We start from the raw sequence: 18,018 nt of genomic DNA on the forward strand, positions 1-18,018 counted from the left end.
CCAGGCCACAGCCAGGAAACGTACAGCTTCAACACACAGGTGTTCAACTGATCACTATTTAGTAATAAAAGGCAAAAGATTGAAGTCCAGCCAAATCATTTACTATTTTGCCAAGTGCTGGGTATCATTTCACAAAAATCCCCATTTCACTGTATTTATTAAATATGGTTAGTCATCACACAGTGGAATAAAGCTAGAGCACAATTTTTCTTCCATCTTTATTTAGGGTCACAGAGGTAAACAATTGTGCAGTACATGACTAAAGCAAAAAGAAAATGTCATCGATAGTATTGTTAAGCGCTCTGAGACGCTTGGAGGGCGCTATATAAATCCAAGTTGTTGTTACCTAATGATAGAGATAACTGGTGCAGCAACACGTTTGTCTGAAACGTGCATTGCAATCTGTGCCCTTAGGTTTTAGGGCATTTCATTTCTTCAGGCCTCTAACATCGTGGCATTAAACAATGACTGTCCTGTGGCAAGGAAGTTTGGTAGTAAGTGTGAAAGATGCTTTAGGAGACATAATACAACAACAACAAAATTACATTTATAGAGCGCCTTTCACATCAGGAGGACGTCCCAAAGCGGTGATAATGGCTTCAGTTGTTGCACTGTAGTTGCTTTCCTGCAGAGACCAACGGTACAAAGATTTCATGCAGTGTTCAGAAAGCACATCTTTTACAGTAAATTCTGCAGGGGAAAAACAATTGCATTTTAATGAGCTAACAGAAACTCTTGTGAGGCACAAAGAGATTCAGGATTTATACAAAAAAAAATCTAGCATCTTTGGCACAGCTGAAACAACAACATATTCAATTTGAAATATTATTCTGATATGCAGCTTGCTGTCTTGATGAAAAAAGTCCAACATTTCAGCCCAATGAGCTGGAAGATTTGTTTTAAAATGAAGCTTGGAATCCAATGTCTGGCTGATCTGCACATATTGATTTCCTTAAAAGTGTTTCTCCTGAAAATCTTTCCAAAACAAGCGTTTTATTTATTTGGTACTGTAAAGTGCTTTGAGCAAATCCGACTTGGTAAATGGCTAAAAAAATGTGAAAGTTCTTTCATTCTACTTGTGTACAGTGCTGATAGTGTTAAGATTTGTCATTCTTTAAGAGAGATTACCTTTCCAGTGAGCTATAGATTGATGAATGTTTACGATGAAAAACAAATAAAAGTCTATCTTAAGACTTACTTCTGATGGTTATCTTTCCTCTCCTCACTCTCTTCACTCCCACCCCCCATGGCTCAGGTGCTCCTCAAGCAGTGTAAAGCTCATTGAGATGTCCTTCATAAATGAAAGGCACTATATAAATCTGTATTGTCTAACTGTTCATTAACCACAAAGACACAAGCACAAGCTGGCCCCAACAATGACCTTTGGCAATCAAAGAATTTACTCATGTGCTGTAGGTTGTCTTTCCATTCCAGGTCACCGATATAAAATTGGGAATAGATAATTGAAGTATCAAGCAACAACATTGTTAAACTGAATCCATATAATAAAGCAAGTCTGGCTTATGTCCAAACAACATATCTTGGTCAAATTCTAAATGTTAGGTTACAGTCTCCCATCAATAAAGTGATGAGGAAATGCACCACAAATAATAACAATGCTTGCATTTGATGTAACGCCTAATCACATCTTCAAGACGTCTCAAAACGCTTCGCAGAATATACTGTAAAGTGAATTGACTATTTTGTAGGCGAAACAAATCACCACTGAGTGCATATTGTAGCACAGTACATTTCCTGAAATTATATGGCAATGTTTGGCCCTTTCATGCAAGTAGGATGACTGGTAATCCAGTCAATCAATGTGAATTACGTGGAAGACAGATTTTTCTTGTCCAATTTTCTTTTCGTTTCTGCAGTCTCCTGAAAATGTTCCCTCTTAATGGGTAATGGTTCCACAAGCACTAACAAATGATCTGATACTCCAACTTCATCACTGAGCATTGCTGGCTTTTTCCTCAATAATAGCCACACAAAGGCACATTTCAGCAGTGGATCACTTATGGTTATGAGGAACATTACCCAGAGACAATTGGGCTCCCCAACTGTTCCACTCAAAGAAATTAGCTAACATCACAGATTTATATCAATGGTTCTGTGTTACACCAACAGTTCAATTTACCCAATAGACTATTTGGGGAATTTAGCAAAGCATGGATTGTTTGACTGTTTTATACAGCAAATGGTAAACCTGTTTTGACGTGGCAGTTAACAGACACCAAGCTCAAAAACAATCACAGCAACAAATGTTAGGACAGTAGTGGCACCTCATGGGAAAGTAGAAATATAAGTCTTAAGGACGACATCAGTGAAATCAGAAAGATTTGTGGCAGTTTTTAGGGAGGATGGAATGAGGATGTTCCTACAAGATCTTTCAACCAATGGATGTCATGACAAGTGAGATTGTTCTCTTTGTTAAATACACCACTTCTTTCTGAAAGATAAGCTGGAGAAAAATAATAATTTCTCACAGTTGATAAAGCATCTCACCCCATTGTTGAAATATTTCAAGGGGCTTCCCAGCAATACTGTAAAGTGTAGTGACTGTATTTTGTAGGAGTCTGTAATGGTAATAATCTTTGCATGTCGAAGCCAATTCACGCACAGCAACACCCCACAAACAGCAATGAAGTGAATGGCCAATATCATCTGGGGAATTGTTGCCAAATCTCTCTTCTCTCCACCTCTCAAAGCCAGTCAGGAACCTCGGGGTTCTGTTCGACCCTGAGCTGTCCTTTCTCCCCCATATCCGCGCCACAACTGGCACCGCCTTCCATCACCTCCGGAATGTCGCCAGACTACGGCACTACCTCACCCCTCACGCTGCTGAATCTCTGGTCCACGCCTTTATCACCTCAAGGCTGGACTATGGGAACTCTCTCCTCGCCGGCCTTCCCAGCACTCCCTCCACAAGCTGCAGGTCATTCAGAACTCTGCAGCTCGTGTACTGTCCCGCACCAGGCTTCGGGACCACATCACTCCCACCCTCGCTCGCCTCCACTGGTTCCCCATCCCCCAGAAAATCGAATTCAAGATCCTCATCCTCACCTACAAGGCCATTCACAGCCTTGCTCCCTCCTACCTCTCCGACCTACTATCCCCCTACCTACCCGCCCGTACCCTCCGTTCCTCTGGCTCCGGTCTCCTCCACATCCCCCGCCCCAACCGCCCTACTATCGGTGGCCGGGCCTTCAGCCTCTCAGCCCCGAGGCTCTGGAACTCTATCCCCCAGTGCCTTCTCCGCCTCCTCCCTTTCCTCCTTCAAGGCCGGTCTCAAGACCTTTCTCTTTGACCGTGCCTTCAGCTCCCCTCTCGACTCTCTACCCCCTCCTCGCTCCCTCCCTTCCCTCCCCTTACCCTGACCATTTCCCCCCCTCCTCGCTCCTTCCCTTCCCTCCCCTTACCCTGACCATTTCCCCACTGCTCGGGTCCTGACCCAACTGTACAGCGCCTTGGGACGTCCTCCCGACGTGAAAGGCGCTCAATAAATGGAATCTTGTTGTTGTTGTTGTTCTCTTTTTGAGTGGTGTCATGCTTTTTGTAACATCCACCTGAACTGGTAGATTCAGTTTCTTGTCTCATTCAAAGGGCAGCATCTCCGACAATGTTGCGTGTGTTCACAGCACTGAGTCCTGTAGCTCAGTGGTTAGTGCACTCGCTTTGCAAGCGAGAGACCTGCGTTCAATTCCAGGCAGGGCGAAACCTTGGGCAAGTTTCCTTACTCCACACGCCTAATAATAATCCCTCCAAAACCAAAAAAACAATAATAAATTGGTCATTTTCAATCTACGATTGTTTGTGGGACATTGCTGTGCGCAATTGGCTGCCGCGTTCGCCTACAAATATACAGTCGATTCACTTTACAGTGTGTTCTGTGAAGCGCTTTGGGATGTCCTCCCGACGTGAAAAGCGCTATATCAAATGGAAGGATTATTATTATGAAAGTATCTACCCAGATTGTGAGCTCAAAGTCCCAACATAGAACTTGATTCCACCACTTTCTGACTCAGAGGCAAGCGTTACCAACTGTGCCAGGTTGAACACACAACACAGAATCACTCCGTATCAATCGAGCTGGAGAGTGACAGTCAGTGTACTAGCTTTAGGACTCAAAAGACAAAGACTTTAAGTGTTGAGAAAGAATGGCTAAGATGTTGCCTTCTCTGTGGAAACAGAAAACTTGCTTCAAACATTCCAGCGCTTCTTGGATCCAATTCGAAATAAATATGCAACAGTGTAAAAATATTTTGACAAACATTCAGAATTAAATTTGTTTTATACTTCAATCCCACAAAGGACAAAGCAACTATGAAGAAATCTACAGATGCAATTTCCTATGGGAATACTGAGAGCGAGTTGAGGCAAGTAAAAGCAAAAGTCTGCACTGCTGAATGAGTTTGTAATTGTCAATAATATGGAATATGCAAACAAGTGAACTCAATTCAGTTGCCTCTATTTGTGACAATTCATTCAGATCCAGCATCAATTACTAATAAATGTAGCATGATTTATNAAAAAAAATGGTTTATTAGTTTCAACATCATTTTGTATTTCTGACTACTGTAGTAAGAGCGAATTCTTCTGCAATTGCCCATTCAGATTATCTTACTGCCCTTCAATATCAATGTCATCAGTGTGGCCCCAAGTCCCAAACTTAAACCAGAACTACCCAAACCAGCAAGAAGACAAATTTTTCTCCTCCTTTCGACGTCTTACACCATAAACAGCTTTGTATGTCTGGCAGAGGATACAACAGGTTATCCAAGATCAGAATTCAACTAGCAAACTGCCTGATCTTTGCTCTTACAGTTCAGGGGTTCTGAATGTTCACTGGATTACAACCCTGCAATCTACCAATACCTCTTCAGTATCCAAAAGCATCAGAAAACCTACTCAAAAAACTAATCTCCAAACCAATTCAAAAAGTTCAACCATTCATTGTACACCAATAATCTATGCTTACCATACAAACAATGATCCAATCATAAAACGTTAAAGCACNAAAAATATTCAGCCTCACAAACAAATTTTTTCCAAGTGAACTACCTAAATCAAATCTCACTCTCCTCCTCACTCTCCTTTAATAGTCCTCTTTTTCAAGTGTCTGATTTTGAATCTTCATACTCTGCTTCAACAAAAGTTTGTGGTAGAGAATTCCACACTCCCTGCACCCTCTGTCTAATCATTTAAACCAGCTGGTCTTCAAATGATAATTATGCTTTTATTTGGCCTTCTCAAACTGAACCATAGTTTTAGAATACACTGATAGATACATTATGAATCCCAGATTTTCTTTGCACAGAAGCTGAAAAAATTTTTTTTGCACAAATTGCGAAAATGTAGCAAGATTACTTTTTTTTAATGGCAAAAAATATTTTGACTTTAATGAATGAAAAAACAATGCATCTTTCCGACTACAACAACTTGCATTTATATATCACCCTTCACACGGGGTAATATCTTGCATCGCTTAAAGAACTACAAAAAGAACAGCGTTTAAAGTCTTCACAATTTTCCAGATGAGAATTCTATAGGAAACCACTTTGACATCTTTTGCAAGATAGAAAGCCAACGTGTTTGTTTTTCAAGCAATAAAGGTCATTCAGTACTCAATGGGTAATTAAATAGTAGGTGAAAGCCTTGAGCTGCATTTGAAATATCACTGCACCATTGCTTTACATAGTCTCCATAGTATAGACAAGTAAATAGCACTTCATACAAGAAAACTAGCCTTTTTTTAAAAATTTCATTGCAGCTTATGATTACACTGGAGCAGTAAAACATTCATCAATAACTTGACAGTAAGAACAAGATCCAAAACAATGCATCCTACTGCCATTTCCAATGGCTGGTTTCAGGCAACAACCTGCTAAATCATCTTAAGACACATCAATTTAGGATATAAGAGGCACATATATTCTAATGTAGGAGGTCAACATTTTTTTAAACAAATTGTCAGCAACCTAGCAAGCTGTTGAGAGAACACTCATGAAATGTGTGGTGGTGTAGAACTGTAGTACTACAGGCTGCATTTTGCCAGAGTCTGCATGGATGAGCATCACTGTTTAATGATGTTGAACGTTTTAGTCAGTTCCACAATCATGACACTGATGATACGCTTCGCTGACATACGCAGACGATCATTATTTACATGTCCTTCTCACTCTCAAAAAAGGAACAAGGTATTAAATAATGCTAGACATTTCCCATATTATGGAAGTCATTCCTTATCCAAAGACTTGTGTGAATTGCATTTTTCTCCAATTCTACTGTGACCAGAGAAATAATTCCTTGCATTCAGAAAATCGAACATTCTGCATCATTAGGTAACTGACAGTAATACCATAGCAGGTGATTGACTGTTCAATGCTTATATGATAGTTTTGTCTTACAGACAGTTATACTTTAAGATGCAGCAAAAAGAGAGTTTATTTCAGATTGTTCCCACATCTATATTTAAAGTAAAATCACAGTAAATAATAAGATCTACAACATTTACTGATAAACCGCTATTTTGTTTCTACATTTTCAATATTTGCTGCACCAGACATCAGGAGATTAGAGAGAAAAGTTTTGCATTGAAGCTTGGGCTACTTGCAATATACAAAATGGCACTGATTTGATGACAAAGTATTTTCAAAATAGAATGTATAGATATGTGGCCAGACATGAGATTGTTCTGTGTGTCTCTGTTTTCACACACACACACAATATTTTGTTGCTCAGGAATGTAATTATGAAAATACATGCATTAATGCCCATTTTAACACTTCAGACTCAGAGAGCTTTCTATAATTGAACAGACTGCCATTCCCATTGTTCTTGTTGGTGAAAGCATTTTGATGAATACTCAATAGATATTACCAGAGTTCAGAGGATGCAATGTGCAATCACACATTGCAAAAGTGTATGTGACTGACTGAACCTCTCGAATACTCTGATTTAGATATTATCATCTGATATTTGGATTTTCATTCAAAAATATATTGCAGTGAGAAGATTTAGAAAGGCAAACTGCATAAAATAAATTAACCTAAAAATATACTGCACTCTCTCTCCATTGTGTCCTGTTCAAACTGGTTAAAAAGGAGATATTTTACAAAGGAGATTGCTTTATTTTCATGCACAAGATCCCTGAAAGTTAGGAGCATAGGTTTAAATAACTGACAGCAGTGAGATAAACTAAATCCTTACAACATGAGAGCTTTATAAACTTGGACTTCAGAGATGTTGAGTTGGGGAGGATAAGAACATATATATTTTATATATATATATATATATAGGCACCTGTAATAAACACATGATCCAGATTGAATACTTTTCTTGATTATTATATTAAAGGGTAGTTGCCATGGAAATAGAATGCACTTTGGTTGATATACATTTGAAATATTATTCAGGGTCACCAATCGAGTTGGAATTGTTTACATTTCTTTTTCTTTTAGCGGTCTCATGGGGAATTGGAGCAGTATTTATTGGAAGCCTTAAGAGGAAGGAAAATGCGCATCAACAATCCTATTGTCACATTTCTGCAAATCAGACTGGGATCAGACTACAACACAGCCAAGACACTTGAATCTGACAAATTGGGTGAACTTTAAGACACATCAATGCGATAAGGCACAACACTAAATTTAAATATTTTACCATTAATATAACAATAATAATCCTTACATTTGATACAGCGCCTTATCATGTTTTCAAGATGTCTCAAAGCGCTTCACAAAATATACTGGAAAGTGAATTGATTGTATATTTTGTGGGTGAAACACGACAGCCAATTGCGCACAGCAGTGTCCAATAAACAGTCGTGGATTGAGTGATCACATTTTTAAAAAAAAGTTAAGGGATTATTACCCCCAGAAAAGCGATCCTCCAATCAACTAACAACTGGGTTCCTACTTACTGCTAAGTAAACAGAGGGTGTGGAGTAAGGAGACTTGCCTAACATTTCGCCCTGCCCGGGAATTGAACCCAGGTCCTCTCGCTTGCAAGGCAAGTGCTCTAACCAATACGCTACAGGACTCCACCAGAGTCCACAGTAGAGGCTTTTTCTGAGAGCAAAGAAAGACATCTCAATATACAAAAAGTGGCTCATTCCACAATGCAATAAATAGCTGTTATGTCACATACACTGAAAATAGTACCAATTTCTTAGAGGGCAGGGAACAGCAAACCAGAACAATGTTCAATGCAAGCAACAGAGGGTTATGAGGTGCACGAAGGGCACTATCTAAATGCAAGCTGTTTGCTGTCATTACCACTGTACATGGAGATGTCACAAGATACATGCTCCAAGAGCATTCCTGCCTAGATCTGAATCGTGAGTATGAAACATATAGAGTACAGAATAACAATAACTGTTGATAATTCAGAAGTCTCTGGATTTGCAGTTAGGTTGGTGCAGAGTTGTATCAGTGAATAGAACAGTTGCATAAGAACATAATATAATCATAATAATATAGCCTACCTCACTGGAGCAGCTCCAAGTTCAAGTGGAGACCCAAAATGGCAGCTCTTCATGAAAGGTAGCAGCAAGTGACTAAATTGACAGTATCACCTGGAAATAGGATAGAGAGGTACTTACTTAACATGAAATAGGAATCCAATCAGGGCAATGCAATAAATTTACCTTCAAGTTAAACAGAAAAATAAATTGTTTTGTATTTCTCACCTAATTTTGACAAGCATATTCTGTTTACTGTACTGTGCAGCTTTCCTTACACAAATTAGCAGTTATGCAGCTGGTTGTACATATGCTTTCTGTACTGTAGCAAAGTGGGTTTGAGGTTCGAGGAAACAAAAGCAGATGTCCAGAGAATTTAAAATCAGCCAAGAACTTACCAAATGCTATATGCAAGAATCATTATTTTTAATAACGAATTTGCGTACCAACGTGCAACTAAAATGCCTTCAACCCAATATTGTCAAACGTGATTGCTCCTATATGTGGGAGCTTACAAAATTTATGAAAGGTTTTGACAGGTTAAATGGGGAGAAGCAAAATGTGAGCTTTGGAAAATTGTCTTCACTCAAAAGAGTTGCTGGGATGCACACTGCCCTACCAAGTAAGGTGGTAGAAGCAGATTCCATTTTGGGTTCCTAGAGGAAATAAGACAGGTAGGTGAGAGACAGAGGCTTGAAGGAGTATGGGAAGGGCAGTGGGATTGAATGAACACCTCGCTCTGAGAGCTCGTGCAAATTCGATGGGTCGAATGACCTATTTCTGCACTGTAAATTTCTATAATTCTATAAATACATCAGCATTTGTTTCCTCGAATCCCAAACCCACTTTGCTACAGTACAGAAAGGCAATAATCTCTTCAAAAAAATAATAGGTCGCTCAATCCACAAATGTTTTTGGGACCTTGCTGTGAGTAATTGCTGCTGCATTTCGCCCATAAAATATACAGTGAATTCAGATTATAATATATTCTGTGCAGCTCTTTGAGACGTCTCAAAGACGTGATAAGGCGCCATATCAAATTCAAGGATTTTTTTTAATAATACTTTTTGAACCCTTCATCCGCCTCTTCCAGACAACTCCAACTTGACCTCCCAGCAGCGAAGGCCTAGGCTGCACTATCATGGAAGGAATGCACCTTCCTCACCCCGTCCACTCAGAATGTCTCCCCACCACTCCAGATACTTGGAAGCCTGCTGTCTGTTGTTGTCATGCTGCCCCACACAGCCCAGAGCACTGTTGTTGCAGTGAGTGCACGATTCTCACCCCATCATATGGATCAATCAGCTCCACCCAACAGCCCTGCCCACAGCACAGAACCATAACAATACTGGAGCAATGTACAATGTAACAGAGTACCCAGGGTGGCCTGCAAGTTGAATTTGCCCATTTTATGTGGCTTTTCTTGATGTATTGCACTCCAATAATCCTGCAAAAAAAATTATAATATGGTCATTCAATCCACAACTGTTTGTGGGACACTGCTGTACATAATTGGCTGCCGCGTTTCACCCATAAATATACAGACAATTCACTTTACAGTATAATCTGTGAAGCGCTTTGTGAGTGTTAAAGGCGTGTTAGGTGCTATAAAATGCAAGGATGATTATTATTATATACAACCCCATTGATACAAGACTAGTGTTCAGGGTTGGTTAATGTTATCCCTAGCTATAGTTTCCCGAAAGGTATCCAACTGTTAGTTCCTCGCCAGGCTTAAATATCCAGAGAAAGCAATACTGATTCAAGAGGATTGAGCTATTTGTTGACTTATGAATTTATCAGGGTGATGTTTTGTACAACATCAGAGACCACCTGTTCAATAAATAATCTTGTCAACCAGATTCAGTGACCACCTTCACGAGGAATCTAACAGTCTTGGCTGAAAGCCAGGAATAGCACAAAATCAGCTGTTGGCTGGTCAGTTACTGTACTTCTAGCCATTCTTGGCAAAATGGATAAATCTGTCAACGATGTATTAGTTGCCTGTTAAATAATAATAATCCTTACATTTGAGATAGCACCTTACCACATCAAAACATCAAGGTGCTTCAGAGATTTCATTAAAGTGTTGTGACCGTGTACTGCTTTTATAGATGAATACAACAGCCTATTTGCATGCAGCAATGTCCGATAAACAGCCAATGAAATGAATGACCGATATTATCTAGGGGATTCTTGAACAGGACACCAGGAAAAACTCCCTTCTCTTTTTAATAATTCTTTAATGTCCACCTGAACAGGCAGATTGGGCCATGATTTTATTGTCTTATCTGAATGATCGTACCCTCCGTTCCTCTGGCTCCGGTCTGCTCCACATCCCCCACCCCAACCGCCCTACCATCGGTGGCCGGGCCTTCAGCCTCTCAGCCCCCAGGCTCTGGAACTCTATCCCCCAGTGCCTTCGCCGCCTCCTCCCTTTCCTCCTTCAAGGCCGGTCTCAAGACCTTTCTCTCTGACCGAGCCTTCAGCTCCCCTCTCAACTCTACCCCCTCCTCGCTCCCTCCCTTCCCTCCCCTCAGCCTGACCATTTCCCCCCTGCTCGGGTCCTGACTTAACTGAACAGCGCCTTGGGACGTCCTCCTGACGTGAAAGGCGCTCAATAAATGGAATCTTGTTGTTGTTGTTGTTGATCGAATCTCCAACAAGGCAGCGCCCTCCCAAGCATTACATTGGAGTGTCAGCCTGTCCAACACTACAAACTCAAAGTCCCAACTTGAACCCATGACATTCTGACACAGAGGAGAGAGTGCTACCAACTGAGCCAGGCTGGCTCCCCCTAGTGGAAGAACTCACTTACCAGGGAATTGTTTGCAAATTTCATTGGCATAGGAAGAACGTAGATGATTCTTTGAATTAGGTGCTATCAACTGCCACAGTCTATTGTTCAAAATTATCCAACTCTGCAATAAGCCCATAATAAACACAACTGTTCATGCAGACATTTTTGTGGACGCTCGCCTTGGGACATCCTCCCAATGTGGCAGGCGCTATACTTAATGTAAGGATTATTATTATTATTGGATTTTATGCTAACGACTTATTTCTGAATGGTATCGGCGTACTCAGAAAGTATTCCTGCTGATGGTAGAAAATTGCTTTCTGTAGATTTAAATCTGAAATACCCACGTGGCACATTAACCTTTAGAATTAAACCAGTTTAACATAACAAACCTCAAATTAGTTACGTGACTGTTTTGCAAAATAACACGCAGTATTTCAGTGAATTGTTACAGAGATGATCAAAGACGCATACGGTTTACAAATTATGCTGACATCCACTTACTGACTGAATGACTGTTAGAAGGAAGTGGCACAGCACAGATATCATCTGTCAGCTCAAAATGTAAACAATGTATGTGCTCAAAGCACCTTAACTGAAGTTAGAAAGTATCAAATACCTTCCAAACTGTAAAAGCAGCTTAAATATCCATTTTCTTTTTGCTAAACTAACCTTGTGGTTATTAGAGCTTTTAGCAGAGACGCCACCATTGCTTGATTTGAAAATTCCTGCATTTGATGGTCTAGCACAGCCCCTTGTTGATGACTGTAGATACAACAACATGCATTTATATAGCCCCCACACACAGGGTAGCGTTCCAGAGCGCTTGACAGTGGCGGAGCATGACACCAAGCCGGGGTAGGTGGGTTGGGGGGGGGGAAGGTGATCGTAGGCATGGTCGAAGAAGAAGATTCGCCAGACATTACCTGAAGATTGAGAAGAATGAGACAAGGCAGAGGGATTGAGGGAGAGAGTTCCAGATACACATGCCATACACTGAATGTTATATGCACAAGTGGAAATAGGGGCTGACTGAGCAAAGGCTGAACTGTGCACTGGTTAAAAGGTTACTTTTGCATGAGGGGAAAAGGATGGTACAGCACATTGGAGTAGCACCAATACGTAATAAGATGCAGATTTCTTCCACCATTCCCAAATTATGAGTTGTCACAGGCAAGTGCTTTCCTACTTGTAAAGGGGAGAAAACTGTCGAAATCACCTGGGCCACTGCTGTGCACCTCGCAGCCAAACACCCAAGTATTGGAGGAATAATGCCATCAAGAAGAGAGCAAAGGAAAGGTAGACCTCTACATCGTTTTAAAAGTTCTATAAATGTAAATAAATGAATAGTTTATTGATAGAATGCAAAGTGGAGCTCATTTTGGGATCACTTCTGGTTGGAAAATTCTTCCACTTTTCTGTGTTTCCTTCAAACCCAGCAACCTGGAAACAACACTGTTAAATAATGATATAGCACCACATCAACTGCATGACCCGATTAAAAGATGCAAGAATTTGACCACCAGTGAAATTCATCCGCAACCTAACCTCTGCTGAGCCAACACAATCAGAAGGTTTCTATTTGGAGTGAATGTTTCATCTGCAAGAGTATTATAAAGCACACATTAACTTTTCCCATTGGAAACTATCACTTTCCAAGAGTTAAAACGTCTCCACCAGTTTCTTTCCTTGGAACAGACACCATAACTGTCGTCATTTCGCTCACAAAATATACAGTCAATTCACTTTACAGTATATTCTGTGAAGCATTTTAAGACGTCTCGAAGACATGATAAGGCCCGACATCAAATGCATGGTTTATTATTATTATTACTACTACTAAAAAGCAGGCACATCTTACCAAGTCTATTTCAGACCCAAAGACATGGTTGCGCACTCCATCTTGTGAAGCCAGAACGGAACCTTGGGAGTCTTGTTTGACCCTCAACCATCTTTTCTACTCCACATCTGCGCCATGACCTGCTCTGCCTTCCCTCACTTCCACATTGTCGCCCGGCTCCGCCACTGTCTCACATCGCAGGGCGCCAAAGCCCTCACACACATTTTCATTATATCGAGCCTCGACTATGCAAATTCATTGCTTGCCGGCCTCCCCAACACCTCCGTCCATAGGATACAAATCATCCTGAACTCTGCAGCCCATGTCCACTTCCGCACTAGGCTCCGCGAGCCTATCACCCCCATCCTTGCCCAACAAAACTGGCTTCCCATCACACAGACGATACAGTTCAAGAAACTGGTCCTCACCTTCAAAGCCCTCCATGGTCTTGCTCCCCCCTAACTCTGCAACCTCCTAACTCCCTACCATCCTGCCTATTCTCTCCGCTCAGCTTCACATCCCCCACCTTGCTCGCCCCACTATTGGCGGGCGGACCTTCCGCCACTCTGCCCCCCACCCCCTGAAACTCCATCCCGCAGTCTCTCCACCTCGTCCTCTCCCTTGCCACCTTCAAGATCCATCTCTAAACCCTCCTTTTTATCCATGCTTTCGATCTCCCTGCTACCCCACCTGCCTTCCACCTTGCCCAACCCTGACACCCAGCTCGGGTCCGTAACTCTGTCTGTCCAGCGCCTTGGGACGTCCTCCCGATGTGAAAGGCGCTATACAAATGTAACTTTGTTGTTGAAGAGCAGAAAACACAAACTACACACAATAGATCACTGTGGTGTTGTCGTCTTTACAAACATACACACTACAAAATCAGCCTCTTTCAATAAGAGAGCACTTTTTGCCTTCCTATGGAAAAATTCTGCACCTTTCTGACATCAAAGGTGAGTATTGGAAGTCATTCTATGATAAATTAAGTAGTTAATAAATTTGCTAATTCAAACAGAAACACTGGAAATACGTAACAGGTCAAATAGCACCTGAAAGTGGACACACATAGCCCTTCACCAGAACTGAAACGGTACTAATTTACAATGCTCCCTGGTCAAAAATGTTGGTGATCACATCAGTTTAATATGTTTATTTTTGCTGCTATTGGAGTTTACTGGGAGACCTAATACAAAATTAACAGTTGTGAAACAATTCTATCGACTTCAAATACAAGAATGCAAACTGAACCATGCTGTAACATTTTGTGACTACCTTCTGCTTGTTAGTTTCAGTGTGGCCCATACAATTGCTTTCTTGGAAGTCAATCTGTGGTGAAAAACAGAGCCAAGCAATTTGAAGAAAAGTTATGCCTTAAGCAACTAACTTAGCACATGGTTTGACGATTGTTACGATGGACAGGTCTGGATAAGATGTGGTGTGTGATTGCAGAAAGAGTGCAGTGCATTCCACCACTGATGGAAACCGGTGCAGTTTGAATAATTCTTAAACTCTTTTATTGACCTTTAACCTTCACTTCCTGGCAGACTTGAGCTGTCTTCTCTTTATTCAGTTTTAAAAGGAAATGAGCAATCGGGGGTTTATTTACTCCATCACCAGCATCCCAGGCAATTCTCAAGGTTTTCATTCAATAAGCCCACAGGTTATGGTAGCAAAGGTCCCCTTTACTACTTCAGAAAAGGAAATGCAATTATTTCCACTGAAACGTACATGTTTATGCTAAACATAAGGAAATGGGGCCATGCAGTAACATTCGGATGTCTGTACACACTTATGTGTCATATTTTGACTGAGTCTGAACGATTTCCACATCCTCCTCCACAAATATATTTTTGTACGGATAGGATTTCTGTAAACGCTGACTGTGTTTAAGTTGTAAGTTATCTGCCAATACATCAAATGACTGTCATAAAAAGTAACCGCTTTGGTCATAAATGTACTGAAATGGTCTTGTGTTTAACTGTGAGTTGTATAAATCTGGGTGCAGAGAAACAATGGGACTTTTATGTCACAATCTCTTTGGCACAGCCAGCACAGTAAATGCAATAGGTGTCAATGATTGATGATCATCTCTCTTTCTCTGCCAATGATAATAAGTTAATCTGAAACAAAGTTCCTCCTTTGCCTCATCTGAAGGACAATGTAAATATGGAAAGCTTCCTAATTATAGCCATTCCCATTCAAAAAATACAGTGTTATAAACTAGATACAAGATTCGAATAGAGAAGAGATTTTCTCCCAGTATGACTGTGCCAACAATCTCCTATAAATTGGGCATTCACTTCATGGCTGTTTGTGAAACATTGCTGAGTGAAAATAGTCATTAACTGTACAGTAAAAATCTGTGGAGTACCTTCAAATTTCAACAACGGTATGAAAGGCACCATATCAAATGCAATTAATTATTGTTGTCACCCACGGTTTGATTCTGGGGAACGGATTTTCCACCAGTCTTAATCTGTAGGATAAGTTTTGTTTTAATATTTTAAGGTCTCGCAGAATTGTGATAAATTCTTAAATTCAGTTTCAATTTGGAGGCCGCTTTTCCAGTTTTTTTTACATAAAGTCTTCCAAAATAACAGAGTTTAAGAATTTTCCACAATTCTGTACAAAATTATCTTACAGGGTAACACTGGGTGGAATTACTAAGGAAGACTAGGGTCTTATGAAGCTGACTGGGCTCAGATAAGACAACAATTGGAGCACTACAATTGTTTCACATTGCCCAAGGTTTAGAGAGGAAAATGTCAGAAAGCTTCCCATTGTTGCTCTACATTCACATCTCGCCCCCTACTGGAAAAAGCATCCATGAAGATGGAATCAGACTCAATTTTGAAACATGACTCTTCAGTCAAATAGCTTGCCAATACTCACAGATATCCAATGCTGCATAGGCTTGCACACTAAACTCTGTACCCCCCTCATATCAGTCCTTACCAGACTGCACTGGCTCTCGATCACAGAACAAATCGACTTCAAGGTCCTCACAATTGTCTACAAATCCCTTCACTCCCTGGTACCTCACGACCTGCTTTCCCTCACTACCTGCCACCTCCACTTCCCTGGTTCCAGCCTCCCATCTGTGTCTCGTCCCCACCACTCTATCATCGGTGGCCGTGTTTTCAGCCACTGTGCCCTGAAAGTTTGGAACTCTCCCCCTCAGATCACACCTGAAGCCCTTCCTCTTCAACCGTACTTATGGTCACCTACTCCCTTCCCCCAAGCTCAGCAGAAGGCTCTGCCTCTGTTCAGCGCTCCAAGTCGCTACTCTGCATGAAGGGCACTGTATAAATGCAAGTTATTGTTGTTGCTGAGGGAAATGAGCAGCTGGATTAGTAGGGTTGCAGGAAATCACAAAGATAGGGTGAGGCAAGGTTGCGAAAGATTTGTATTGTGAAGGTAGAGGTCCCGATGATGAGATAAATAAGGATTTTTCAGCAATAAGCATCAGATTTCATATCTAAGTCATGATAGATTTCTTCACACAAAGCTAAAGACTTTTCATTCAAGAACTAACCTTCTATTACTTAACTGTTTTCTAAATACACTTCATGAGGCTGCTTATTGGATTGAGTGAGTGACATAGCTATGCTCCTCTCCATGTCACCATTGACAGGTTTGCATCCACTCTCTGGAACTTGATCCTGAAGTCCCTCCAACTCTCCCCATCTGCAAAGCCCACTTCACGGCTTACCTCTTTAACCACTCTATCAGTCATCTTTCCCCTCCGCATTCGCTTCAGGTCACATTTTCCTAGGCTCTGGTGCCCTGCTAGCAGTGTGAAGCACTTTGAGATGTCCTACCAATGTGAAAGGCGTAATATGAATATAATTGTTTAGTATCGTTATTTGTACCGCTCTAGACATTGTGCTATGAAATAGAGATCTATCCAAATAGACAGTAACATTTATGCTATCGTACCTTGGGTAAAGAAGTATCCTGGACGAATCTCAATTAAAATTTATGTTTGTAGTGCCTATTGTTTGCAAATGACTCAGAAATGAATCAACTGCTCCTACATTATCGGAGCAAATATATCAACATGCTTTCCACATAAAACGTAGCTTTGCTGTAGTGCCACACCACACTGATTGTTCTCAGCGAGAGACTACTGCACTCAGTTGGGTATGAATATAAAATCTAGCAACTGTCCATAGTAAGCATTTTCTCTCTGCTACAATTGCTTCATCTTTTACAACTAAATACAGGTTGTTTCCATTTGTCACCTAAAGCGAATGTAAAAGTCACCCAAAGCTAACATTTGTAGCTGAATGCATTTCAATCTTAAAATTTAGTAATGTCCTTCAAATGTTAATGTGAAAGGGTTGTGCAAAAAACATACAATCCATTTGCAACTCTCTCAAACAGAAAAGTATACCTGAACCAAATACACTGATTCAAAAAATGTTCACATTTTCATTAAGGTACAATGTATGTGGTTCACCTTATGATTTTCTTCCCCTTTTAGGTGGGCTAAAAGAGAATACACCTAATTAAATAAACCAAATTTGAGGCAGTACAGTAAAAAAAACTTCATCAATGTTGCGATTTGACAGTTCTATACTTTCACATCCTACTAACCAGTGCCATCACTTCCTGTATTTAACAGTTCAGTGGTTTCCAAACACATTACGAGAATGCCGCTTTGAGACTTCGTCACCTGCTCTTATTCTAGGCGTCTTTCCAATACACATTAGGCAGCAGCTGAAATATCATTGGAAAGTTTTAAATAAAATAATACTGGAATTAGCATTAGGATTATTTACTGAGCAGCCTGGTTCTTTAGATTAATGTTAAACATTTGCATTTTTTTCTGATATTATTGCATTTATGTGCTATTGGCAAGTATCAGTTCTAATTTTGTTCCTGATCCGAATATTTGTTGCAATCGAACAA

At 40.6% G+C, this 18,018-nt stretch overlaps 1 protein-coding gene across 1 annotated transcript in view; it reads right to left on the bottom strand.

Moving 5' to 3' along the window:
- The window catches only part of LOC103183141 (dystrobrevin beta), a 325,008-nt gene extending 308,160 nt beyond the window's left edge, over positions 1–16,848 (bottom strand). The window contains 2 exon segments of the mRNA XM_042333694.1: positions 8,489–8,578; positions 16,817–16,848. Of these exon segments, the coding sequence (XP_042189628.1) occupies positions 8,489–8,541 (53 nt within the window). The 5' untranslated portion in view covers positions 8,542–8,578; positions 16,817–16,848.
- Between the last annotated feature and the right edge of the window lie 1,170 nt (positions 16,849–18,018).

Source organism: Callorhinchus milii, unplaced genomic scaffold (genome assembly GCF_018977255.1).
Source record: "Callorhinchus milii isolate IMCB2004 unplaced genomic scaffold, IMCB_Cmil_1.0 Scaffold3, whole genome shotgun sequence".
Lineage (NCBI taxonomy): Eukaryota > Metazoa > Chordata > Chondrichthyes > Chimaeriformes > Callorhinchidae > Callorhinchus > Callorhinchus milii.